Source organism: Schistocerca americana, chromosome 3, assembly GCF_021461395.2.
Source record: "Schistocerca americana isolate TAMUIC-IGC-003095 chromosome 3, iqSchAmer2.1, whole genome shotgun sequence".
NCBI classification, from domain to species: Eukaryota; Metazoa; Arthropoda; class Insecta; order Orthoptera; family Acrididae; genus Schistocerca; species Schistocerca americana.
The window spans coordinates 386,075,279-386,102,389 of NC_060121.1; the positions used below are offsets into that span (position 1 = coordinate 386,075,279).

At 42.2% G+C, this 27,111-nt stretch overlaps 1 protein-coding gene across 1 annotated transcript in view; it reads right to left on the reverse strand.

The window, feature by feature from the left end:
- Positions 1 to 27,111, reverse strand: part of LOC124606882 (proton-coupled amino acid transporter-like protein pathetic) — a 129,861-nt gene that overhangs the window by 82,950 nt on the left and 19,800 nt on the right. Inside the window, exon 3 of the mRNA XM_047138978.1 lies at positions 19,883 to 20,014. Coding sequence (XP_046994934.1) covers positions 19,883 to 20,014 — 132 coding nt within the window. The remainder of the gene's footprint in view (positions 1 to 19,882; positions 20,015 to 27,111) is intronic.

Sequence of the window (27,111 nt, forward strand, 5' to 3'; positions counted from 1 at the left end):
TTAGAACAACAGTTGCACTTTGCTTTCCCATCACCTAAATCGGCGAAGAAACCCCAAATTTCACTACTTTTACGCGATCGCGAGTTGCTAGCCATTGTATAAGCGTGAATAAACACAAAAACTGCTTTCCGAATAAAATAAAGAGGGATTTTACCTGAAATGGTACCAATGACTACAGGTGACAGTTTACGTTTTGAATTTTGAGGGTTATTACTCTCAACAAAAATAAAATCTACAAGAAAACTTCTGAATAATTACTTAACGTAGGTATATAGACTTTGTGACAGTGGTAAACATACTCATTCTATTTTGTAGTTTTCAGTCCATGAATACAACAAATAAGGTTTCACTTGGCAGATAAAGACTTTTTTGGGCGCTTCGTGAGAAAATGTCGAGCTTCATTAAACGTAATACCTTCTTTATATGTGACAGGCTTCTCTGTTTATCTTTCCTTTGTCCCCTTCGACCATGCTCTGTTCAAGTTAGCTCAGACGCTGTAAATGTGTAAAACGTTGCGTGCACGTTACTGCATAGTTCGGCCATCTGTTGGTAAACTTATGACGTATTACGAAGCTTTATTGTACGAGCGAGGCGATGCCAGCGTAGCCGCGACTGAGCGGCGAACTGGGCAACTTCGCCAGGCTTCCGTACTTCATGAATGAACTACTTCATTTGAACGCTTCACGGCAAAGAGTGAAATGAATGAAGTAGTTCACGGGAATGAACGAGTTCGACCCATCTCTAAACACGCCAACTTATATTAAAGTGCATTGGAATTCGTTGCGACAAATCCACAATGCTCCCAACTTGAGACACAAAATATTGAAACCAAACAATAAGCAAAATGAAAAGTTTAACTGGCCTCATTTTCATTACTTAGCTTCTGTAAACAAAAATAAAAAACGAAATTAGTAAATAAGACTTTAGCTAATTTCAGGGGGCCCTAAAACCAGACTTTTGTCGTCGGCTCGGGACGTTCTACCGGACACCACAGTTTTTATTTAAAAATCAGATTGTCAGGTCTAAAACCGTACAGTTGGCAACGCTGTCCTGCTCATTGTCGCCCTCTAACTGTCATCTTCATTTCCCTTTTTTTTTTTCTCTCGAAGCTGTTGTGACTACGTTCTGTATTGTTGGTACGAAAGCCGTCGCGACTTTCTTAAAACGGATGAAGTAAATATCTAAGCGCGATGCATCCTCTTCAAGAAAGAATCGCAACAGTGGAGGCATAAGTGTCTGCCGGTTCATTTAAGGAAACATTTTTACAAAGACGTTTCCTGGCGTTTCCACACCAGAAAAGTGCAGTATACACGATTTGGTGACAAAGTGGCATACTGCAGGGTTAGTTGCAAACACAAAAAAAGAATCGAGCCCCGTTCGTTCGCACACCTGCTGTGATCGCGTATATTCGAACACAAATGTTCCGGAATCCAAAGAAGTCGACACGTAAATTGTCGCAACAAGTGAAACTTTCGCGTAGGTCCTGTCAACATGTTTTACATCATATGGGGATGAAGTCTTACAAAATGACAAGTATCCGAGAACTGAAAGAGGAAGACAAGGTAAAACGTGTGAAGTGCCGTTCGTGGCTATGTCAAACAACTGAGAGTGGAATGTTGGATCCGCTGCTGTACTGCATGAGTGATGAAGCGTGCTTTCAGCTGGCAGGACATTTGAACTCTCAGAATGCCAGGTATTGATCTACAAAAAAACCCTAGATGATAAATGGGGAACTTCTCCATGGTGAAAAAGTCGGAGTGTAATGGGCTGTGTCGGATTGTGGGTCCATATTTTTTGAAACTATAGTAAACACTTGTGTGTATATGCGAATCTTTGAGAAATTTTACGTAAAATCCCCCATGAATATACGTATGCTTTCTTTCAACAGGATAGGACAAACTGTCACACTTCACGCCAGACAATTTAACGAATTTATGAAAGATTCACAGAAGAAATGACTGCCAGCAAAGTATTGTGGCCGCTGCGTTCGCTGGACCTAACCACTTCTGAGGATTATGTGTGGGGCAGTGTAAAGGGAAAAAATGTACGCACATAACCCAATAACTTTAGAAGACTTCAAGGATAATATTCGTAATGATATTTTGAGAATTAATACGACAGAGTCGGGTGAAGTTTGTATCAACATGTTAGAGTGCGCGCAAAAGTGCACTGATGCACACGAAGCTCATTTTCAGCACCTGATGTAATGTTATATAAAAGAGAAAATCAATCCAGGGAATATAGGCCTTTGTTGTATTGATTCAAAACTTTTGTAAGTGGCCTTATTCCTCCGTAGTTCACGTTGCAGTGGGGCTGTTACTAGCGCTAGAGTTTAGCAACAGCTCTTGCCGTAGCTACAGCTGGGGAAGTTCGTACCCAGCAAGGGGAAGGGCATGGTAGACACTCTCCCCCATTTTTTAAGGAAAAATATTAAGATCTTCGCAGACTAAATACAGAATCTGAGTCAGAGTCAGAGAAGTTCGTTCTCAGCAAGGGGAAGGGCATCGTAGCGCCCCCTCCCCTTCCCATTAAGAAAAAATCTTAACTGAAATAAATGGTTGTAACTCCATAATAAGTTGCATTAAGAAGTATCTTCCTTTTATTTCTTGATGGTGACTAGTTTTGGACACCTATGTCTACGAGGTGCATTCAAGTTCTAAGGCCTCCGATTTTTTTCTCCGGACTGGAAAGAGATAGAAACATGCGCATTGTTTTAAAATGAGGCCGCGTTCATTGTCAATACGTCCCAGAGATGGCAGCACCGTACGGCAGATGGAATTTTACCGCCAGCGACGAGAATGAGAACTGTTTTAAATACTTAAAATGGTGACGTTTTCCTTACTTGAACAGCGTGCAATCATTCGTTTGATGAATTTGCGTGGTGTGAAAGCAACTGAAATTCATCGACAGTTGGAGGAGACATGTGGTGATGGAGTTATGGATGTGTCGAAAGTGCGTTCGTGGGTGCGACAGTTTAATGAAGGCAGAACATCGTGTGACAACAAACCGAAACAACCTCGGGCTCGCACAAGCCGGTCTGACGACATGATCAAGGAAGTGGAGAGAATTGTTTTGGGGGGTCGCCGAATGACTGTTGAACAGATCGCCTCCAGAGTTGGCATTTCTGTGGGTTCTGTGCACACAATCCTGCATGACGACCTGGAAATGCGAAAAGTGTCATCCAGGTGGGTGCCACGAATGCTGACGAACGACCACATGGCTGCCCGTGTGGCATGTTGCCAAGCAATGTTGACACGCAACGACAGCATGAATGGGACTTTCTTTTCGTCGGTTGTGACAATGGATGAGACGTGGATGCCATTTTTCAATCCAGAAACAAAGCGCCAGTCAGCTCAATGGAAGCACACAGATTCTCCGCCACCAAAAAAAATTCGGGTAACCGCCAGTGCTGAAAAAATGATGGTGTCCATGTTCTGGGACAGCGAGGGCGTAATCCTTACCCATTGCGTTCCAAAGGGCACTACGGTAACAGGTGCATCCTACGAAAATGTTTTGAAGAACAAATTCCTTCCTGCACTGCAACAAAAAGGTCCGGGAAGGGCTGCGCGTGTGCTGTTTCACCAAGAGCTAACGTTATGCAACAGTTTCTTTGTGATAACAACTTTGAAGTGATTCCTCATGCTCCCTACTCACCTGACCTGGCTCCTAGTGACTTTTGGCTTTTTCCATCAATGAAAGACACTCTCCGTGGCCACACATTCACCAGCCGTACTGCTATTGCCTCAGCGATTTTCCAGTGGTCAAAACAGACTCCTTAAGAAGCCATCGCCGCTGCCATGGAATCATGGCGTCAGCGTTGTGAAAAATGTGTACGTCTGCAGGGCGATTACGTCGAGAAGTAACGCCAGTTTCATCGATTTCGGGTGTGTAGTTAATCAGAAAAAAATTCGGAGGCCTTAGAACTTGAATGCACCTCGTATTTTCAAACCATCCTACGTAGAAAATTACAGAGCGTAATACAATTTTATACAAACGAGGTATTCGTATTTGCAATACAATAATATTAGACTAATATACGCGTGAGGTATACAAATTTGACATGGTTATTTAGTTTTATGAGTTGCCTTACTAGTTACTTCCAGTATTGTGTGACAACACAGGCGAAAGCTTGTGTATAAAAACTGCGCCTGCAGTGATGGTCAGTATGGCACCATGCCCTACTGAACAAAAATAAATAGGCCACGTAGGACGGACATTGGAGAGCTGTTTAAACGACACATTCTTTTTCTTTTATTAACTTAATATAGTATTAAAAACTCCTCCAATGTCAAAAACTCTTTTTGATAAGACCACTCATTAGTCTCCAGTGGGTCGAATTACACCAAAGTGCTATGCTTTACGTTACGACATGACGTTACCTGCAGAAGACGCTGCAGTTGCATGAGCTACGCTCAGTAGTTACACTGTTATTAATTATATTTACACTGTTATTAATTATACATAATTTATGTCTAGTCTCTTAAAAATCTTTACTACAACTCAAAACCAAAACGTGCGACAGCCCCCGCTCCAAAAATAAATTAACCTGCCGATTTGCAAGAAGACAGCCCCAAATCAGATCGTCCCTATAGTAATACATTAGTTTATATTAAGTCCTCTAATAGAGAAATGCCTTACTTTCATATAAAACATAGTAAAACAGTGACCAAAATTTACATTTGATTAAAACAACCTAAAGCCAGAGCGTGCGGCATTACGCACAAAGACTAAAAAGTAGGAACAAGCAACCAGCATGCAGTAAAAGCACCCAAAGACAAGCAGTTTATGACAGATTCACATAGTTTTACATACTGTGCTTTAACAAGCAAAAATTGAATTTGTTTGGTTTTGAGTTGTAGTAAAGAAACGTTATTTCTTAGAGATTGGACATAAATTATGTGTAATGCATAACAGTATGACTTCTGAGTGTACCTCATGCAGCTGTACCGTCTTCTGCAGATGACATCATGTCGTGACGTAAAGCATACCACTTTACTCTAACTCGAACCACTGGAGACCAGTGAGCGGTCTCAGCAAAATATTTTTTTGACATTACAGGGGTATTTAACTCTATATTAAGTTAATCAGAGAAAAAGAATGTATCGTTTAGCCAGTAAACATTTTATCGTCGACGCGTGCCGCTGTCAGCGACCTCTAGGGTTTTACCGGGCAACCACAGGTGTCTCTGCACACCAGTTCTCGAATGTTCTACCCGGTCTGTTTACTGTTGCTGAGTCACTGTTGCCACTTTGATCATCACTGAAGGGGCAGTGCTTTTGCCTGTATTGTCACACTTATGATATTATACCCAAGTAATAAGGCAACTCATAAATTTAAATAACCATGATAGATTTGTATATCTTACGTGTATATTAGTTTAATATAATTGTATTGCAAATATGTATGCCTCGTTTGTATAAAACTGTCATGGCAACTATAATTTTCTTCGCAGGATGGTTTGAAAATGGACATAGGTGTACGAAACTAGTCATAATAATAGATAACTGTAAGTAGAAAATTTACCCAGAGACATTTGCCGTGAAATCTCAGAACTATTTCGTCATTTTAACACTTCAGCTCTCACTAACTAATGAGTCAATCTTTTTGAGTATTAGTAATGACTAGTAAGATGCATAAAAAATATATTGACACGGGGAAAGTAACACCTCGAGGCATTTATAGTATACGGTATTTAATGCTCGTATTCGCAAAATATTGTGAAATCGCCAACCCAAAATGCGAAGGTTCTTATAAAAATAAACAAGTTCCGATCTGTTAAACTGCGATTTAATTTTAATTTACGACCAATGCAATCTGTTTGGATTTTTAAGGTCTACCAAGGACCAAGCAAGTATCGAGCAGTTGTACGTTCTTTGCGGATGGAGAGTTAGCGCTTAACGTACAGTCGACGAGGAGGTCATGAGAGACGGGCGAACTGCCGAAAGCGAGTGGCGAGCGGGAGGGCAGCTATCCATCCACATCCGCATGGGAAGACATTTACTCTCATGCCGGCCTTCAGCTTTCATGAACTGAAACGACGTGCGGTCAAGGCATGCAAAGAAATTCCTCAAAACGACATTCGGAGGATGTGAGCTTCAGAGCCACAACGTATACATGGTATTCGTGCTCTTTGGGTAACATCTTCTGATGATCGTAACCACCTCTGAAGAGAATTAAAGTTTATGTTTGATAACCGTTAAGAGATGAGCATCTCAAAAGTGTGAGAAATATCGCAATGGCGCTTCACGGTGTAAATCTTCCATTTCGGTCCGTATACACCTGGCCATCGCGATATGGTACTGAGCGAATGCATCGATATCTCGTTCTTTACGCGCCCTGCGTGCCACTGTCACATCAGTCAACCAGTACAAGCGCTATCTTAAGCATCAGTCAGTAAACTCCTATATAAGATTTTGGGCTCAAATTCCACATTTTTTACTATTTTAATTTTCGACTGTGTGTTGGTGTTATATATTCCACGTAAAATCGTGACCAGAAACTACGGAATTTTGAGCCAGTTCCTGTGAATATTGCTTGGGGAAGCATAATTGGCAACTATTGTGTATGACTTCGACACAGTGGTAAGGAGAGGTGGACTGCAGAATGGTGTGGCAGCGGTCGTCATAGGAAAGTTGGACAGGAGCGGAAATGATTAGTGAACTAGGTACACAGGAAACAAAGATTTACTGAACTTGTATTTCTCCAAGTGTACGAAGACTCGTTGTAAATGTTGCAACAAGAAAGAGATACCAGCTACGACATCAACAACAATGGTGATAGAGTCGCAACTAAGCGTCGTATATGTAGCTTCGTAACACCATAGCTCTAATGCTCTACTGATTCATTTTGCCTTTTGTTTTATTTAATGTTACATCGTTGAGCTTCTGTAAATGTGTTTGATTGAATCGATAACACAAATTGTGTACTCCTTTCTTTGTAAAAACTTTGATGTCTTTTAGAGTGTAGGAAGTATAATCTCTGTAATATGTACAATATGAGTAAATTATATGTTTTTTCTTTGCCATATATTGTCTTTGGTTATCTTTAAAATTAAATAATTTTATTTAAATAATTTTGTGTAGAACTACCAATATGTGCAAATGTTCTGTTTTATTTGATATGTTTATTTGCTGTTATGTAAACTGCTGACCTTCACTTAGGGTTCTTAGTTATTTCGTATGTAAAAGTAGTTGTGGTTCCCCTCGGGAACGGAACTGTGTAGCGCGCGCAAAATGTGGTTGGCATGGATAGAAAGGTGGAACAAAGAGTCAGTCGGGGACGAGCTACCAAACTATCAACTGCTCATGTAAAAGTTGTGTATTGTGCTGATCCGAGTGAGGCTTTTCCTGACGCCTTCCAGTGCCGCGGATGGATGGATAAAGAGCTGGAACTGTTCTGAAATTGGTATCTATCATCGCCAAATTCACCTACCAACATGCAGTCTCCACCACATTGCGCAATCACTGTAGTGCAACACTATAGTAATGTACATGAAGGATCAGCTCATAGGATGTTATAGTGTACCCAAATATAAGGTAAAATTTGATTGAACTCTTGTACCTACCGTGATTTATCCTCACATATCCGCTTAGGGTCCCTCCCACGCTGAATTGTTTACCGAGTGTCTTTTATTGAAGGCATATTAAAATTAATATGGCATTAGAGTGTGCTAAAATTGATATTGTTTGTTGAAAGGATCTTACAAATATCTCAAATTTGTGTTTCACTGCAATAAAAGTTCAGAACTGCAACTAATGGCTCTGAGCACTATGGGACTCAACATCTTAGGTCATAAGTCCCCTAGAACTTAGAACTACTTAAACCTAACTAACCTAAGGACATCACACACACCCATGCCCGAGGCAGGATTCGAACCTGCGACCGTAGCAGTCCCGCCAGAACTGCAACTGTTGAGAGTTATATGTTCGTGCTTGCTATGTACTTCTTTCTCTAGTGTACTGAAAGTGTGTTTAGTTTGCTCTGCTACAGTGGTCAAGATTAAGCCCCCCCCCCCCCCCCCCCATTGAAAGTAGTTCAAATGCACAAAGTTACTTAACTACAGAAAGTTTTAATTACTCTTGCTATTCAAGTCAAATTCTGTACAATATTGGGTTCCTCTTGTGTATTGAAAGTACATATTAACAGTGTAATAGGATCCACAGTTTAAACTTTATGCTCATGATAAATAACAATTAATAGAAAGACCACTATCCATTAAAACAGTAACTTTTTTTATTCAAAATTCAGTGAGAAATTGTTTTGTTGGTGAAATACATTCAACTTTCATTCTACATAGGAAAGTATTTAGCTGAGAGAGACTTCTGTGACAAGTTCATAATAAAGCAGTGAACTACACTTACAAGTTTTGTCAGATAGGAAAATGTTTGAAAAGCAATACTGAACCTATGTCCAATTTATGATTCTACAGTGAACATTGATAGTGACGTTATAAAGATCATTCAGTTTGAAGAAGCCCTGAAAGTAATTATGTGTATGGTTATCTTTTATATTTATGTAAATAGTTTGTTCTGCTCTGTCAGGTCCGATCTCACCGTGAACATATGCAGGTATTAGAGTATTGCACTCTCGAGTGACAAAAGTATAGGCTGTGTTTGCCCATTGAAGTTACTTATTTTCAGTTCTTGAATAAGAATGTTACTCATTCTCTTGCCTAATTAGACTGGCGACCGTTTTCTTTATTCTTTGAACAGTGTAGATAGGTAAAAAATTGTTTGTTACTGTTTAAATATTTACGTAATTTCAACTTTCACTTCCGATAAGCCACCTCCTTTAGATACAACACGGTCAACATAAAAAATTCCTCTCAGGGGGTAACACTGCTCTTCTTCTTTATACTATAATTGATTGAACAAAAATAATTTCATTATACAAACTGCCTCCAGCTTTGAGGTTATAGTATAGCAGTAGCGGACGGAAGTGCTATAGCTTCCCGTAGCGAAGTAGCTCCGAGCGTGGATGGGCTGATTCACTGGCGCCGTCAGTCCTATATTGTGACAGCAGAGGGCGATCGAACTACAGGGCTGCTGAAGGTGTGGTTCAGCGGACGTGCACGATTGTGTCCGCCAGATCCCACGCCACTGCTATTGGCGTCAGGTGGAAACTTGCAATTCTGTTGCTATGACGCTCGTGTAGTGGTATTACACAGCGTGAGTCATGAACTCATGCCACCAAGAATAACTCCAAAAGTATGATAGGAGCTGAAAAGTTTGTGGGACAAAAGTTGCATGGGACAACGGGGGCCATAATACGATATTCGTTTTTTGTTGCTAGGTGGGGTCGCTTCGATGATGTGTGACAATAAGGTCTTTGAACGTCAACGAAGGTCAAAGAGGTGGCTGAACGTCCATTTACAGAAGGTGTTCGAAGTGATGACCATTGGCATCAATGCACTGCTGCAATCTTCTTATCATGGCTTGAGTGGTACTCGTTATCACATCAGCACTTATCTAAGCACGTGCTCTGGCAATTCTCTCGCGCATATCTTCAGGTGTACTTCGAACGTCTTTATAAACATTGTCTTTTACGAGTCCCCACAAGAAAAAATCTAGAGGCGTCAAGTGTGGCGAACGAGCCAGCCTCGACACATCCCCTCCGCGTCCAGTTCAACGATGGGAATTGTATCTGCAACTCATCTAGCCATCAGCGAAAAATGTGCCGGACGCCCATCATGTTGACACCACATTCTGTTCCTTGGTCCTAAAGGTATTTTTTCCAATAAGAGACCTAATGTTTCTTGCAGGAATGTGGTGTACTTCCTACCACTAAGATTTCCTTCGATGAAATAGTGGCCTACAATTATGTTCTCCAGAATCCCACACAGTTCATTCACCGACCACGTATTTTGTTGCGCAACTTGCCGGAGTCAACATGGATTTTCAAAAAAATGGTTCAAATGGCTCTGAGCACTATGGGACTCAACATCTGAGGTCACCAGTCCCCTAGAACTTAAAACTACTTAAACCTAACTAACCTAAGGACATCACACACATCCATGCCCGAGGCAGGATTCGAACCTGCGACCGTAGCGGTCACGCGGTTCCAAACTGAAGCGCCTAGAACCGTACGGCATGGATTTTCAGTTGCCAAATAATGCATGTTATGCAAATTAACATTTCCATGGTTCGTGAAAGTAGCCTCGTCAGTAAGTAAAATCAAATTAATAAATGTGTCATCCCTCTGAATCTGACTTTGAGCCCATTGGCGGAATTCAATGCGAAACATACAATCCACACCAGTTAATTCTTAGTGGAGACTGATATGGTAAGGATACGAGGGTTGGAACTTAAATAGTGGCAACTATTTATTCACAATGGATACAAGAGTTACTGGTTGGCACCTGTTACTGTCCTTCACAGTAGTCACCAGCGTTGTGGAGAACCCGTCGTCAGCGATGTGGAAGGCGTTAGCAGAGCCTGTTCTGTTGATGGTGCAGATGGAGTGGTCTACTGCGTTTCGAATCTCTGGAACAGTTCTCCACGGAATTAAATCAAAGTCACGACGACTTAAGTCCGGGGAGCATGGTGGATGGTACAGTACTTCCCAGTCTCATCGACCGAACAGAGCAGCCGCCGCTTACGCTATATGCGCCCGCTCATTGTCGTGCAAAATGATGGGTGGGTTGCGCAGAAAGTGTCGCCGCTTCTGCCGGCCGAAGTGGCCGTGCGGTTAAAGGCGCTGCAGTCAGGAACCGCATGACCGCTACGGTCGCAGGTTCGAATCCTGCCTCGGGCATGGATGTTTGTGGTGTCCTTAGGTTAGTTAGGTTTAACTAGTTCTAAGTTCTAGGGGACTAATGACCTCAGCAGTTGAGTCCCATAGTGCTCAGAGCCATTTGAACCATTTTTTTGTCGCCGCTTCTTTCTCAAAGCACGGCAATGCCGATTCCTCGCACGCCTCTTGAAGACCTTGATGACACTGTCGTGCTGTACGACCTCTGGCACATTCAATCTTGATTCAACTCCGTTGTGACACTGTTACGTTAGACCGCTTGCTCACAACTGACTGTTTCCCTCGACTGTGCGCACGCCGGTGACGTGGGACGAGCAAGTCCATTTGCTCGGAGGTAAGGCAGGTATGTCAACAACGTGTGCTATCAGCGACAATAGCGGATTCTATTGCATAGTGTCTCCACAGCAGTGTTGCCACTATTTAAGTTCCAACTTACGTATTTATGGTGATGCAGAACACGAACAACATTACTCTGTCTCATGCCAGATTCCCTTGCGATTTGACGCGAACTAACACAAGGATCTCGAACCACAGTGGTAAGAGTACCAGTTTCCGTTTCCTAGTTAGTAACTTTCCCTTGCCGGATATGTTTCCGATGCATTAAAGATCCAGTTGTTCTCAATTTATCATAAATATATTTAAATATACGACGTGTAGGGTGAATAGGTTGATGATATCTTTCAGCGTATAAGTCTCTAGCTCTCACTGAATTTCGTTGGCATTCTCCGCAAATGAGAAGCATATGGACTTGTTCTTCGAAGGAATACATCTTTCACATTCACTTGATTAGAAGATACTAGTCTTACCGTTCCTATTAGTATTTTATTGCGAAACCGTCGAATGTTGTTTACATGTGAATGGCACGTTGGATGGATACTCCGTAGTTGGCGAATGCTTACTATTTGCACGATATACAAGAGAGAATTGTCAGAGCATGTGCTTCGATAAGTTCCGTAGTGATAAGGAATACCACTAAGTCCATAATAAGAAGATTGCAGCAGTGCATTGATACCAATGGTCATCACTTCGAACACCTTCTGTAAATGGACATTCATGCCACCTTTTTGACCTTCGCTGACCTTAAAAGACCTTACTGTTACACACCATTGGATTCGTCTCGATAGCCGCTATCAGAAAATAAGTGCCAAACAATAGCATCCTATTTTAAAAAAACAAAGTGGACCTTCATATCTCAGACGCTATCACACCTAGCAACAAAAAACCAACGTCATATTATGGTCCACGTTGTCCCATGCAACATTTGTCCCACAAATCGTTCAGCGACTGTCATACTTTCGGAGTTATGCTAGGTGGCAGTAGTTAGTGACTCACCCTGTATATGATTCCACAGCAAGTTATTGATGTACAAGGAGTCGAAAGTAAAACGATCCCAAAAGGAGTTTCTGGCTTGAGTGGGCAACTAATCTTAACAGCACAGAGCAAGTGATTTCGAGATCTGAAGATACTAGCAATGGAAACTCCCCATCGCAGCACCCTCAAATTTTGTGGTAAGATGGACCAGTTGCTAACCCGTCAAAAACTGAACAAAGATCAAACATGAAAACATGAAGAAGGTGTATTGATCTGTGAAAACAGAGCAAAATAGACACAATGAACGGTCGAAGCTCAAAAAGTGCAATATTGAGGAATAATGCACATAAGTGGCGTCGTGGTTATGTGATCACGGAGTTTGCCTGTAAAGCGGATGGGCTGTGTTCAGAACTCACTGGAGCTATTTTTTTTTCACAACGTTATGAATTGTCCGTACGGCATTTCAGATGTTTTTTCTCTTTCTGCAGTCTTGGCAGTTGTCATACTAATCACTGTGTGATCAAAAGTATCCGGACACGTAGCTGAAAATGACTTACAAGTTCATGGCGCCCTCCATCGCTAACGCTGGAATTCAATATGGTGTTGGTCCACCTTTAGCCTTGATGACGGTTTCCACTCTCGGAGGCATACGTTCTATCAGGTGCTGGAAGGTTTCTTGGGGAATGGCAGCCCATTCTTCACGGAGTGCTGCATTGAGGAGAGATATCGATGTCGGTCGGTGAGGCCTGGCACCAAGTCGGCATTCCAAAGCATCCCAAAGGTGTTTTATAGGATTCAGGTCAGGGCTCTGTGCAGGGCAGCCCATTACAAGGATTTTATTGTCGTGTAACCACTCCGCCAAGGGCCGTGAATTATGAACAGGTGCTCGATCGTGTAGAAAGATGCAATCGCCATCCCCGAATTACTCTTCTACAGTTGGAAGCAAGAAGGTGCTTAAAAAATGAATGTAGGCCTGTGCTGTGATAGTGCCAAGCATAACAACAAGGAGTGCAAGCCCCCTCCAAACACGACCACACCATAACACCAACGCCTCCGAATTTTATTATTGGCACTGCAGACGCTGGCAGATGACGTTCACCGGGCATTCGCCATACCCACACTCTGCCATCGGATCACCACATCGTGTACCGTGATTCGTCACTCCACACAACGTTTTTCCACTGTTCAATCGTCCAATGTTTAGGCTCCTTACACCAAGCGAGGCGTCGTTTGGCATTTACCAGCGTGATGTGTGGCTTATGAGCAGCCGCTTGACCATGAAATCCAAGTGTCCTCACCTCCCGCCTAACTGTCATAGTACTTGCTGTGGATCCTGATACAGTTTGGAATTCCTGTGTGATGGTCTGGATAGATGTCTGCCTATTACACATTACGACCCTCTTTAACTGTTGGCGGTCTCTGTTAGTCAACAGACGAGGTCGGCCTGTACGCTTTTGTGCCGTACGTGTCCCTTCACGTTGCCACTTCACTGTCACATCGGAAACAGTGGACCTAGGGATGTTTAGGAGTGTAGAAATGCCGCGTACAGACGTATGACACAAGTGACATCCAATCACCTGACCACGTCTGAAGTCCGTGAGTTTCACGGAGCGTCCCATTCTGCTGTCTGACGATGTCTAATGACTACTGAGGTCGCTGATATGGAGTACCTGGCAGTAGGTGGCAGCAAAGTGCACCTAATACGAAAAGCGTATGTTTTTTGGGGTGTCCGGGTACTTTTGATCACACAGTGTACATTGATTATAGAATATTACTTATGTGGTAAGAATACGTTACCGTCGCAGGTAAACGAGATGAATAATGAGAGCAGGCGAAATACCACATACACGTCTCACAAAAATGAAAACAGCAAATAAACGAGTGTGAACTACGGTACAACATTGGAATTCAAGAGTCAAAACTTCAAAAACGGAAAGCAACTTCAAATACGTTAAAAACATATGTTTTGACAGAGCGCAGAGAAACCGTATGATTGTGAAACTGTTGCGTTCATTTGTTGCAGCTTATGTGACAAACTATTATGTTTTCGTCATTTCCTTGGGAGTGATCACAGTCATACGAACACCTAAATCAGGTAAGGAGGCATATCTCATTCACTTTACCAGGTGTACAAAGTAGGTGCGTTCGTAAGAGATTACTATTATATGACACACGTACCGTCACTAATGCCGTGTATGACACACAGGATGTGTTTTGAGCTGGAGGTTTCGGATGACTTGTCGCCTTGTCACTAAACATTTGCGGTTCCGAATCGTAAGCCGCCTCCTTTCGGCTGCTAATAGAGTAGCTGTGCAGAATCAGTTGTCATTATGGATCCCTCCCTTACACCTCACTGTTGCAAACGGACGCTACTCCACGACACAGACGCAAATTTGAATACGGCGAACAGCGAAAAATAAAAATTAAAAAAAAATAAAAATTTTTGATGGGAAGTAGGTTTCAACACAGCTTTTTTCTTAAATCTTAATTTTGTTCGTTATGACTCGTTGCATTTATTCGTGGCGGACACCCCATGACATCCATTCATTTTCGTCGTTGATCGTTCACTCACTTTTTTTCTTTTTTGACAGAGGGCAGGTAACCCTCTGTTCGAACACACTGAGCTACCGTGCCCGCACCATTCAACAACGACGCCATTGCTTTTCCTGTACTGCACTTCTTGTTCTCGGACCGTTCACTGTTTCTATTTTGCTTTTTTTTCTTACGGTTCAATACACCGTCTTTCTGTTTTCATGCTTGACCTGTGTTCAGTTTTTCGCGGGATGTCCACTGGAGCCTCTTGCAACTAAATCTGAGAGAGGTGCGACGGAGAGGTGCCCTTGTAGGTAAGTTTTTCATATCTTCAGTTGAAGCCAGTTTTGGTCTACCTGCGAAATGTATCAGAAAATGCTCGTCACTACAGTCTGAAACAGTTTTATCTTTGCCACCCTGTTTCCGTTATTATAGTTTAGCGTATCGTTGTAATAATGCACTCAGTAATGAAATGAGTTTGACGTTTAAAATGGGCTGTATTACTATCGTCGCAAACGATATGGCCGTTTTCAGTTGACAATGTTGGGGCCCTTTCTTAAACCGGAGAATACTATTTTATCAGGTTGTGCGTAAATAATTAATGGACACTAAAAAACTGAACGTTTCTCAGAGAGCACTGTGGCTATAGATATTGTGGATTACTAGTGGGAGACAATAAACCAAATAAATGAGTCGGAAAACGGACTTGAGTGGAAAACATAGCTAACGAAAGTATTAATCCGGGCCAAAGGAAAGACGCCGATGGTAACTGGGGATGTAGTGGCACATCATGTGATTTATGTACGAACTAATGTCACAAACCAACAGAAGTGGTGCAGCCTGAGGTCTAGGTTAGGTTGGAATGTGACAGTTTGCTCGCAGAACGCACATTTAACATGAACGTTTCAAAATCTTTCTGGGGTATTTTCAGAATGTTACAGTTTTCGGGTTGGTTGTTAGGTAGGAACCTAAGTGTTTATGGCATCCTCCATTTTATATAGCGTCCTGCACAACTACATTCTACTGACCCGTATTTTCATGTAATCGACATCATGGTAATATTCATCGAACGCTGTTTCATCGTGGTTCCGGCATCGACCCTAATTAGTCAACACCATCCGTTGCCATATGATTTTCCGTATTTTGCTTACGTGTACTAAAATATTATTTTCGGTACACTGCATGTAATTTTTAAAAAATTTATGTAAGTAGACGTGCTCCTCGCCCACATTTCAGTAACACACGAACGATTTTAATGTATACTAGTCTCTCTCAATTGGCTCTGGATTTATTTGTAAGTTTTACCGGATGACATAATTGTAACTGTAATAGAACACAGATAGGTAGGACCTATAGCCAAGTGAATGGATGGTTGATGAATCAAGGAAGCTGTTTGCTCGGTATGAAGAGAAAACAATACGAAAGTATGTAAAAAGAGCCAAAGACACTGGTACACCGGCCTAATACCGCTTAGGGTCCACCGCGAGCACGTAGAAGTGCCGCAACACGACGTGGCATGGGCTCGACTAATGTCTGAAGTAGTGCTGGGGAAACTGACACTATTAATCCTGCAGGGGTATCCATAAATCCGTTAGAGTACGAGGCGTGGAGATCTCTTCTGAACAGCAAGTTGCGAGGCATGCCAGATATGCTCAATAATGTTCATGTCTGGGGAGTTTGGTGGCCAGCAAAAGTGTTTAAAGTCAGAAGAGTGTTCCTGGAGCAACTCTATAGCCATTTTGGGTGTGGGGTGTCGCATTGTCCTGCTGGAATTGCCCAGGTACGTCGGAATGCATAATGGACACGAATGAATGCAGGTGATCAGACAGGATGCTTATGTACGTACGTACATCTGTCAGATGTATCAGGAAATCCATTATCATTCCACCTGCACACGGCTCACGCCATTGCAGAGCCTACAACAGCTTGAACGGTCCCCTGCTGACAAATAGGGTCCATGGGTTAATGAGGCTGTCTCTATTCCCGTACACATCCACCCGCTCGATGATATTTGAAACGAGACTCGTCCGACCGGGCAACATGTTTCCAGTCATCAACAGTGCAGAGCCCAGGCGAGGTATAAAGCTTTGTGTTGTGCACTCATCAAGGGTACACGAGAGGGCCTCCAGATCCGAAAGCCCATATCGATGATGTTTCGTTGAATGGTTCGCACGCTGACACTTGTTGGTTGCGCAGCATTCAAATCTGTAGCAATTTGCGTAAGGGCTGCACTTCTGTCACGTTGACCGATTCTCTTTAGTCGTCGTTGGCCCCGTTCTCGGAAGATCTTTTTCCAGTCGCAGCGAGGTCGGAGATTTAATGTTTCACCTGGTTCCTGATATTCACGGTACACTCGTGAAATGGTCGTATACGGAAAAATCCCTAATTCATCGCTACCTCGGAGATACTGTGTCCCATCGCTCGTGCGCCGACTATAACACCAAGCTGAAACTCACCTAAATCTTGATAACCTGCCATTGTAGTAGCAGTAACCGATCTAACAACTGTGCCACACACAGTGTTGTATTATATAGACGTTGCCGACTGCAGCGCCGTATTCTGCCTGCTTACATGTCTCAGTATTTGTATACGCATGTCTGTACAATTTTCTTTGGCGCTTCAGTGTAACATGGATACAGCATGGTACTTAACGTTCATATAACCTCTATGTAACACGTCGCAAAAATGTATGCTTGTAAATCAGTCAACAATCCCACAAGTCGAGGTGCTCATAAACAATAGCGGGACACATATCAAATAGGGTCATAACGTTAAAACGCATATAGGAGAACAATGTACAATTTAAGTACTTATTGAACAACAACCCATTGACATTATTTCATGCACCAAGATCAAATTTATTCCAATGGTTTGTCGACACGCAGACGAAACTACAAAACAGCTGTACCAACGTACAGCAAAGATATTACGGACGGATTTTAACGTACTACAAGTTTCTGTCGATGATGTATGCCTCACACATGGCATGTAATAAACATAGCTCTTGTTCACAAGGTAGGGAACGGGAATAATTACGTGCTCCATTATTACTCATTATTTGACGACCAGCTTCTGTATGAAATATTATTTCAAATTATTCGCTTATTACAGGCTGCAATGTGTATAGATGTATTACGCAGTTGTGACATATGAAATGGGTCAGGCTGGGAAGCTAACACAGGTAGCCAAAATGATTCAGGTGACTGCTCGCTGGTTGATTGATGGGTCCGACTCCCAATCTGGCACTTATTTTTATGTCACAATTGTGTATTACATCTATATGTATTGCTGCTGATTCATGAAATTTGCAGTCAGCAAATAATTTGGAATAATATCTCATACAGCTGCTGATCAGCAATTCATATATAAATTTCATAAGCCGAGATGGAGCATACGGCAGTGAAAATAGTCTCGATTCTTTGTGATGCTATCATTCTCACTAAGTGGAAATCAAGTAATGTTGCGAGCTTAAAGGGAAACGTACATAAGACGATATAAGGATACGGACTGTGACCTATGGAGGTTTGTGTCAGCCGGGAAAAATCCACGGATAGCCAAAATCGTTAAAGCGACTGCTCGCTGTAAGTAGGAAATTCAGGCTCAAGTCCTGGTCCAACACAAATTTTCATATGTCGGAACGCCTATACCCTTTGCAGCCGATATCATGATATTCACATTCAGCAAAAATAATTTGGAATAATACTTCATCGTACTGTATTTCAGAATGTATGCATGTGATTATCCGACACTTTATTGTATTGTATTTCTGAAACGAAACGTGATTATTCCTGTTCAGTACACCATGAACAATGAACTGTGTTCAATGCATGCATTCTGTCAGGTATAAATTATCGATAAAAACCTATAGATCATAGTGTAATATAATGTATGTTAATGGTAGAATTATGCCACTTCCTTTTAGACCAGAAACTATTATACCATACTGGACTTATGTTTGACTCGATGCGGCAGATGCCATACTGATTTTTTAGTATTTAGCTGTTTTTTTTTCTTATATATACCTTGCAGTATGCCGTTTCGAAGCAATGGTACACGAAAGTTTTATCATAAGTCACACTTGCAATTAATTTTCAGTTAATGACGCATTAACGATATAAGCTTCAAGAGGTACTAAGACAGTTGACACAAAAATGAAAATGACATGGCTTTGGCATTAAATACTTAATGATAAATCAACGATATAAGCTTCAAGAGGTACTATGATAGCTGACACAAAAATGAAAATCACATGCCCTTGGCGTTGCGTAGTGGGTAAGGACATAGATTATAGAGTCGAACGAAGTAGGTTTGCGCCCTGCTATAAGCATTTTTTACTGTCTTAGCGTTTTTAACACATTCTAGGACATTCTGATGAAAGTAATACAGATATCTTCTACAATATTCGATGTTTCTATCTCATTAAAAACAAAGGATGAAATGTATATTTTAATTTTTTTTTCGAAATAGATGGCGATTTCCAAGTGTGCAGCTAGACAGGAAACTATAAAGACAGCTTAAATTATTGCGAGTAAAACGAGTAGCAATAAAATTCATATTCTTCCTTGTCACAAATATTTGGCTGTACTTCAGTCTGGATGTGGACCATCGACGAACAAATTTGATACTGGTGCATGAAATTATGTGGATTCTCGGTGGGTTGCTTTTTAATGCTTACTTAAGTTGTACTGAAGGTGTTTCTCCCACAAGTATTTTCACATTCTTTCCCTATTTGATAAAGGTCACGTTAGTGTTCGTATGGAATCTCCGTATGTGGGCTGACGGATTGATTCGCATGACACATATGTTTGCAACGTGTTAAACAGAGATTATCTTAAAGTACTAGGCTATAGCCATCTTAAACTGATAATAGTTTTTATATATGTTATATGATGTATTCTACCTGTTATTTAAATATTTTTAGATTGCTTGATAATGACTAAACAGTCAAATTGATCAATAGCAGAAGAGAAAAGAACTGACGATTGTAGATTATTTGTTCAGGGACGTCGCAGTAGAAGTGTGAAGATAAATGTTTTGTAGAAATGTGGGATTGAAACCTGAATATTTCATTCAAATTGTTTCGTGCGAAAGCATTTGGAATCCGATTTGTTGACTATATCAGTACATTTCGAATTATGCAAAACAACCATACTAAAACATTAACTATTACATATTTAATACACTTAACATATAGGGTTTACACGAAATAGTTGTAAAATCAGAGAGCAGTGAAACATAATTACATTTTCACCTTTACGATCTCTAGGAATGGTATCAGTGGAGTACTTACGTGGTGGCATGACGTAGATTGCGATGTTCGAATGGGTCGTACTCCGTCTCGTCGGCGTCGGACTTTGATACGAGTATTGCTGTGGAGACGGCTACCATGGTGAAGGACGCATCATTCTTGTCGTACTTTTGCCTGTCGGACAAAGCGCATAGTTTATCAAAAAAAGTGTACGAGACAGTCGTATGTGAGACAACTAGTTTAGTTTCGTGAGTCGGCTAAATTCAGAGAAGGACGTTCGATGAACTACGGATCTCTTTTTCATATGGGCTTCATATATAAAACCAAATCATAAAAGGTGTAACAACTGTTATTTTATGCAGTTTTCATCGAAGGATTTGAAACTGTGCTGCCATACGCCTTCGCCATCTCACCCGTCGACACTAGGAAACATTGTGTAGCGCCTACTAGGCACGCCTATGACAAGACCAAAGCACGCCCCCAGATAGGCGCCGATAAAGCCCCCTGGGCAGCATGCCGACCGAGCTGTCTCAACCTCAGTACCGCAGTACGTCGCATCGGAACTCAGTGCGCATTGCACCTTAATACGTCGCACTGCGCTCTAGCCTTCCACAGTAATAGTCGTCACCTCGCACCTTAGCTAGCTGTGAGGGAACGACAGTCATTGTCTATAGTAGTGATACGGACACGGACAAGATTCAAGAATTAATACATGTTATTTGATTGCTGTTAACCACAGAACTTCAGATTGGGCCTAATTGAAGTTAAGTACTCAACTGGTGCCTGTAATAAAATGTATTTTAGTCACGTGTGCATTTTGTGTTGTAGTGAGAGAAGACCCTCTCCTCATCCAACCAGGAACCACGAAACATTACACGAGGGCACAGCCACAACAGAAACAGTATTTAATATATAAGAAACTATCAGCCTCGATTGCGGTAATGAAACCAACCTTTACCTGGGTTTCAGCCCAAATAATTGAGCTTTCTTCAGAAGATATACCTGAATCTATAATTTGTCTAAGAGGGCATGGTCTATAAATAAAACTAAAACAGCCTGAATAGGCGTAGACACATTTTAAAAATGTACATAAGTACTAAGCCAACACCATGACTTAAGCTCTCGCGCGCTCCTCGTCACCATGGACGTCGTACGGTGGACCTCGGGAGCTCACGTGAGACTAAGTAGGACTAGATAACGCGCTGCAAATCAACATGGCGGGGAACATTGCGCATGTCTGAGACCATGACTGTCAACGATAAAAGATCAAATAACTTATAGAATGGTTGAAAAACTTAAACATAAAGCCTCTCCACCAGGTTATGACTACAATGTAACAAACTATGCATGGATTTATATAGGTTCGAACACACTACCCCGACTTACACTATTAGAATATATCGGCCCTTTCACAACGAATGCTGCATAACGCATCCATCGTTATTAATGATAGATGACATAGGACATAATACAGCGAAACTATAGTATGTAAACGCCATAATGCAATAATCTCGGTTAACCTGTACACAGATGGTCGAGTAGTTGTATTTATCAGTTGATGTAGATATACTTCTTATTGCTGACACGCACTGAATGAAGAATATTATCAAGATAATTTTTTTTAAATCTTATTACTAAAAATAGCGCGTGAGTGAACGAACAACGCCACTTCATCGCCATGTAGTAGCAAATGACCAGCATAGGTCAAATTATGTTTTACGTGTAAAAAATATGGTAATTGCGTGAAGGTACCCCCAACGCCCTTATACTCTATGCAGGGCATGCACATGGGCATATTAGTAGCTATCTTTTATTTCTTTTTAATTCTTCCCTGCAAAGAACATGCCATTTTCCTATGTCAAGTGTCCATAAAATTTTCCTACGTGTCTTTTCGGGTCAAGCACGTTTTATCATATCATATCTATTTAACAATAGCCATTAATTTAAGAGGCAATAATTTCCTTTTGTAGCGCGTAGTGAAACTGACCTATGTCGGTCGATAGAGCATAAGAGCGATGACATGCGTAGTGTTCCCCGCCATGTTGATTTGCAGCGCGTTATCTAGTCCTACTTAGTTTCACGTGAGCTCCCGAGGCCCACTGCACGGCGTCCATGGAGACGAGGTGCACGCCAGAGGTTAAGTCAAGTCTTGGTGTTGACTTAGTACTTCTGTACCGCATTTTTAAAATAAGACTACGCCTATCCAGGCTGTTTTAGTTTTATTTATAGACCATGCCCTCTTAGACAAATTATAGACTTAGGTATATCTTTTGAAGAAGGCTCAATTATTTGGGCTGAAACCTAGGTAAAGGTTGGTTTCATTACCGCAGTCGAGGCTGATAGTTTCTTATATATTAGATTATCACGATTGCTGACTGGGCTGCAATGTTGAAAGTACAGAAACATTATTTATTTAAGTGACGCTAATAATTGATGATGCAGTTGTAGAACTTCCTCCGAAGCTTTTCATAACATTGTAACTTCATACTAATATGGCAGAAACTTCATGGGCTGTCGCCTCAGTAAGAGCTTTCAAATTTGGGCCGATCCTGGAATTTCTTGGATATGAAATAGCCCTACATGTCGATGATATCAAAGCGAGGACGCAACGTGATCCGGAACCGCTTTTATGATGAGACGTTTAAATGCCATACGGCGAAAGAGGAGGTCTGAAGGTTGTAGTGGGCTTGGCGCGACTTCTCCGCGCGTCCCCCACAACCAATCGCTCAACGCGATTTTCTGTACGTCTTAATGGCAATGTCTCAGAGTTACCGCAGCTCTATAGTCGATTGTTGTTTCCGGTCTTCATTGAAATGTCGCCCAACTTCGTCCAGTAAAAGTTTTATAATACTGTACGGTAGCGAAACTAGTCACAGCAACAGTAATATCGGACGGAAGAAAAAAAATAAGGATAAGAACTCAATACACCAAACTTTAAAACTGCACACCACCATATTATTTTGAGGTCATGAAATGGACGTTGTGTCCAATTGCAATCTATATTTTATTTCACTATGTATTGGCGTTTGGTACACATCTAATATTTAAAAAACGTTTTGTGATACAGAGCACGTAACAGGCGATAACAGACCATAAGAACACAACAAGTACAAAAAAAACTGAGGCTCAAGGAAGGAATTATCTGGATGATACGGAAACTGGTAGATGTGATGTACGTGTACAGACATACAAATGATCACAATTTCTGAAAATTTGGATGATTTATTCAAGAGGAACTGCCTCAAAAATTGAGAAAATCAGTAACGAAGACAAACAGAAGTGCGAGAGGGCATTATCTTGTTGAAATGTAAGACCAAGATGGTTTGCCATGAAGGGCAAGAAAACCGGTCGTAGAATATCGTTCACGTACTGCTGTGCTGTAAGGGTGCTGCAGATAGCAACCAAAGAAGTTCGCCATGAAAGTAAGTGGCACCCCAGACCATCACTCCTGGGTGTTCGGCTGTATGGCGGACCACAGTCAGGTTGGTATCCCACCGCTGTCTGGGGCGTCTCCAGACACGTCCTTGGCCTTGAATCTGATTGGCTGGAGTAGAACTGTCTTCAGCGAGAGTCTTGCTTCGAAATGAGCCCCGATGATCAGCAAAGACATGTCTGGAGACGCCCTAGGCAGCGGAGGAATACCAACCTGACTGTCGCCTAGCATATGGCCCAACAGCCAGGAGTAATGGCCTGGGGTGCCATTTCTTTTCATAGCAGGACCCCTATGGCTGTCATCCGCGTCACCCTTACTGCACTGCGGTACGTCGACAACATTCAACAGCCCGTTTTCTTGCCATCCTGGGCTTGCATTTCAGTAAGAAATTGTTCCCCCCCACACGGCGAAAGTTTCTACTGCTAGTCTTCGTGCTTCCCAGTTACTACCTCGGCCATCAAGACAGCCAGATCTCTCCCCAGTCGAGAACGTTTGGAGCATTATGGGCAGGGCCCTGCAACCAGTCCACGATTTTGACGATCTAACGCGCCAACTGGACAGAATTTGGCACGACATATCTCAGGAGGACATCCAGCAACTCCATCAACCAATGCCAAGCTGAATAACTTCTTGCATAAGGGCCACAAGTAAACCAATGCATTATTGACTTGCTCAACTTATGAAGCTCTTTCTCTTGAATAACTCGACCATTCCTTTTTTTTAAATTGTTATCATTTGTTTGTTTGAACATATGCATCACTTCTACCGATTTACGTCTCATTCGGACAATTCCTTTATAGTGCGTGTTTTCTTTCTTTCTTTTTTTGTCTTAGGGTGTGTTATTAAGTTTACAATGTACAGTATCTGATCAAAAGTATCTAGACACTTGTATGTAATAGAAGACTGAGCAATTGATCTCAGCCGACCGTGGTGGTCGTGCGGTTCTAGGCGCTGCAGTCAGGAACCGCGTGACTGCTACGGTCGCAGGTTCGAATCCTGCATCGGGCATGGATGTGTGTGATGTCCTTAGGTTGGTTAGGTTTAAGTAGTTCTAAGTTCTAGGGGACTGATGACCTAAGATGTTTAGTCCCATAGTGCTCAGAGCCATTTGAACCATTTTTTGAATTGATCTCAAGGGAGGTGGGCTCTATATTAAAAAAGGAGACGAGTGAATGTTGCATTGTTAGCAGAGTATCAGTAACTGCAGAATGGTTGGTCAGGAGAGCTCAATGACATTGACTGAGAGCTAGTCATTGGACACAGCTATGTAACAAATCCTTTAGGGCTATTTGAACCCTTCTGCAGTTGCCGAAGTAGACGGTTAGTAATGTGACTGTTAAGTGGAAACTCGGAGGAACAACCACTGCCAAACCAAGACCAGGCTGTCCGCCGAGAATTGAGGAGGATGGTTGTAAAAATTCGCACGAAATGAGCGGAAGGAATCACATGAGTTCCAAAGTGCTACCAGCAGTCCAGTTAGCACATCACTGTGCGTAGAGAGTTAAAAATAATGGGGTACAATGGTCGAGCAGCTCATCATAAGCCACACATTTCTGTAGTCAACGATACCTGACGCTTGAGGTCGTGTAAAGAGCGACGCCACTGGAGAGTGAATGTCTAGAAATGAGTGATTTGGAGGGATGAATCACGCTATTTCCTGTGGTAATCCGATGAAAGTGTTTGGAATTATGGAATACGTGAAGGACGCTACCTTCCGTCACGTGCAATGCCAACGGTTAAGTACAGAGGAGGTGGTGTTATGGTATGGGGTAGCATGTGGTCTCCTTACTGCGCTTAATAAAACGCTAACTGCGCAAGGATATGAACACATTTTACAGCACAAACATTTCTGAAATGGAGTAGTCTTCCTAGAATCCCAATTTGAATCCAGTGCAACATTTTTGAGATGAGTTAGAACGTCGCATTCGCTCCAGACCCCAGCGTGCAACATCAGTACGTCGACCATTGAGGAAGAGTGGGTTGCCACTCCTCCACAGACATTCAGACGCGTCAGCAGAGTTCTAGATGCCATAAAGGTGAAGGTTGGAATACACCATATTAATGTCCCTTAATAGTGAACTGGGCACTGCTGATCAGACAGTGTGTGCATTAATTTGTTCTGCAGTGAAACTGCTACATTATTTTCTAGTTATGCGACGGCACTGACGACTGACAGACAAACCACGGTATGATACAGAAGCACTCTTTAGAGCTGAATACTCAGTCGTAAATGTGCGATACTGTCTCTTAAAATTTTCAAAAGATCAGAAGTTTGGGAAAATAATAACGAGAGCAAAGGATCAACTTCTACCCATGGAAATGAATTTCTGGACGCAGGGATTCAAATGGTTCAAATGGCTCTAAGCACTGCGGGACTTAACATCTGAGGTCATCAGTCCCCTAGACTTAGAACTACTTAAACCTAACTAACCTAAGGACATCACACACATCCATGCCCGAGGCAGGATTCGAATCTGCGACCGTAGCAGCAGTGCGATTCCGGACTGAAGCGCCTAGAACCACTCGACCACAGCGGTCGGTGGAGACAAGGATTAGACGACATCAGAAATCAAGAATTCAGAAGAATGATGGATGTGAAACGGAACAATATGTAAGATACTAAAGGAAGGGATTAGTGTGATATGACAGATTAGAATGAATGGGTGGTAACAGGTGGCCACAGTTGATATGGAAGGAAAAAAGGTAAACAAGTTCGACTGCCTAAAGGATTAGTGACAAATATCTAGGAAGCTATCGTCTCTAGAAGTCTTCTTGAGACGAATTGGGAAGACTGTAAGTTATGGAAGTTTGGAAGCGATAAACGGTATCTGCTGTAAACAATTCGCAAATGTATATCGATATTTATCAAAGTGCGGTGAACGGTGTGCTGCGAAAGCCTCGAGTGTAAGCAAGCATCGTACTCTGTCGTCAGACCTGCCACAGATGGTGCCTATCCTACTTTACAGAGCGGACAATACTCTGGCTGCTGGTTCTGTGAGGAGGAGTGGACATCCCACAACTTGTCGTCTTCTCCAGTTTTCACCATCTTTCAATCATTCTCGATAGATGTTTTTGCTAGTCGCACGCGAACTACTGACAAGCTTCACCGTATCCCATATGTACGTTCCGAGGCACCAGACCATATTAATCCGGTTGTTGTCTGAGTCGCTTATGTCAGTGGATTTTCCCATTTATAGCCTGTACCGTCACTAGAATGATGCCTCATTTGTCTTTTCTCTCCTTCTCTGTTTCCCTTACCTCGTCAACTGCCTTCAGCACCATTAGGGACCATTAAATCTTGTGTTCCGCATTACTCGTAATGTTTTGGCTCTTCAGTGTGAGTAAGTCCTATTTGGGATGCTGCACTAGCACAGATTTGGCAAGAGAGCTTCAATCTGAGAAGCAGGCAAGAGATGGAATGGCCACACAGTATGAAGGCCCAACACCTGAACCTTCAGCATTAATCCTCCGATCACACTCTTCTACAGGCGTATGTCGGGCCTGTCTGATGATCTCTTGAATGCAGAGAAGTGTGATGAAGGCTCTGTAAATTACTGCTCTACAGAATCCAGGCAGTTTGTGTGAAGCAATGAGTAGGAAACTTGGGGAAATGTTACTTCAGGATGAAAATGCCACTCGATAGATGTAGTGTAACAAGCAGCGACACCCCAAGCACTGCTGGCTGCCGGATAGTTGTGAGCAGTGCTGCCAACATTGTGTCATCACTGTCGCAAGCAGCAGCACCACCGTTGCTGAGATCTGGACGATCTGGATGAGGTCTTCGTGGTATGAGTGGTGATAAACTGTTAGCTTGTAATGGCTCCTCTTCCACTTCTGA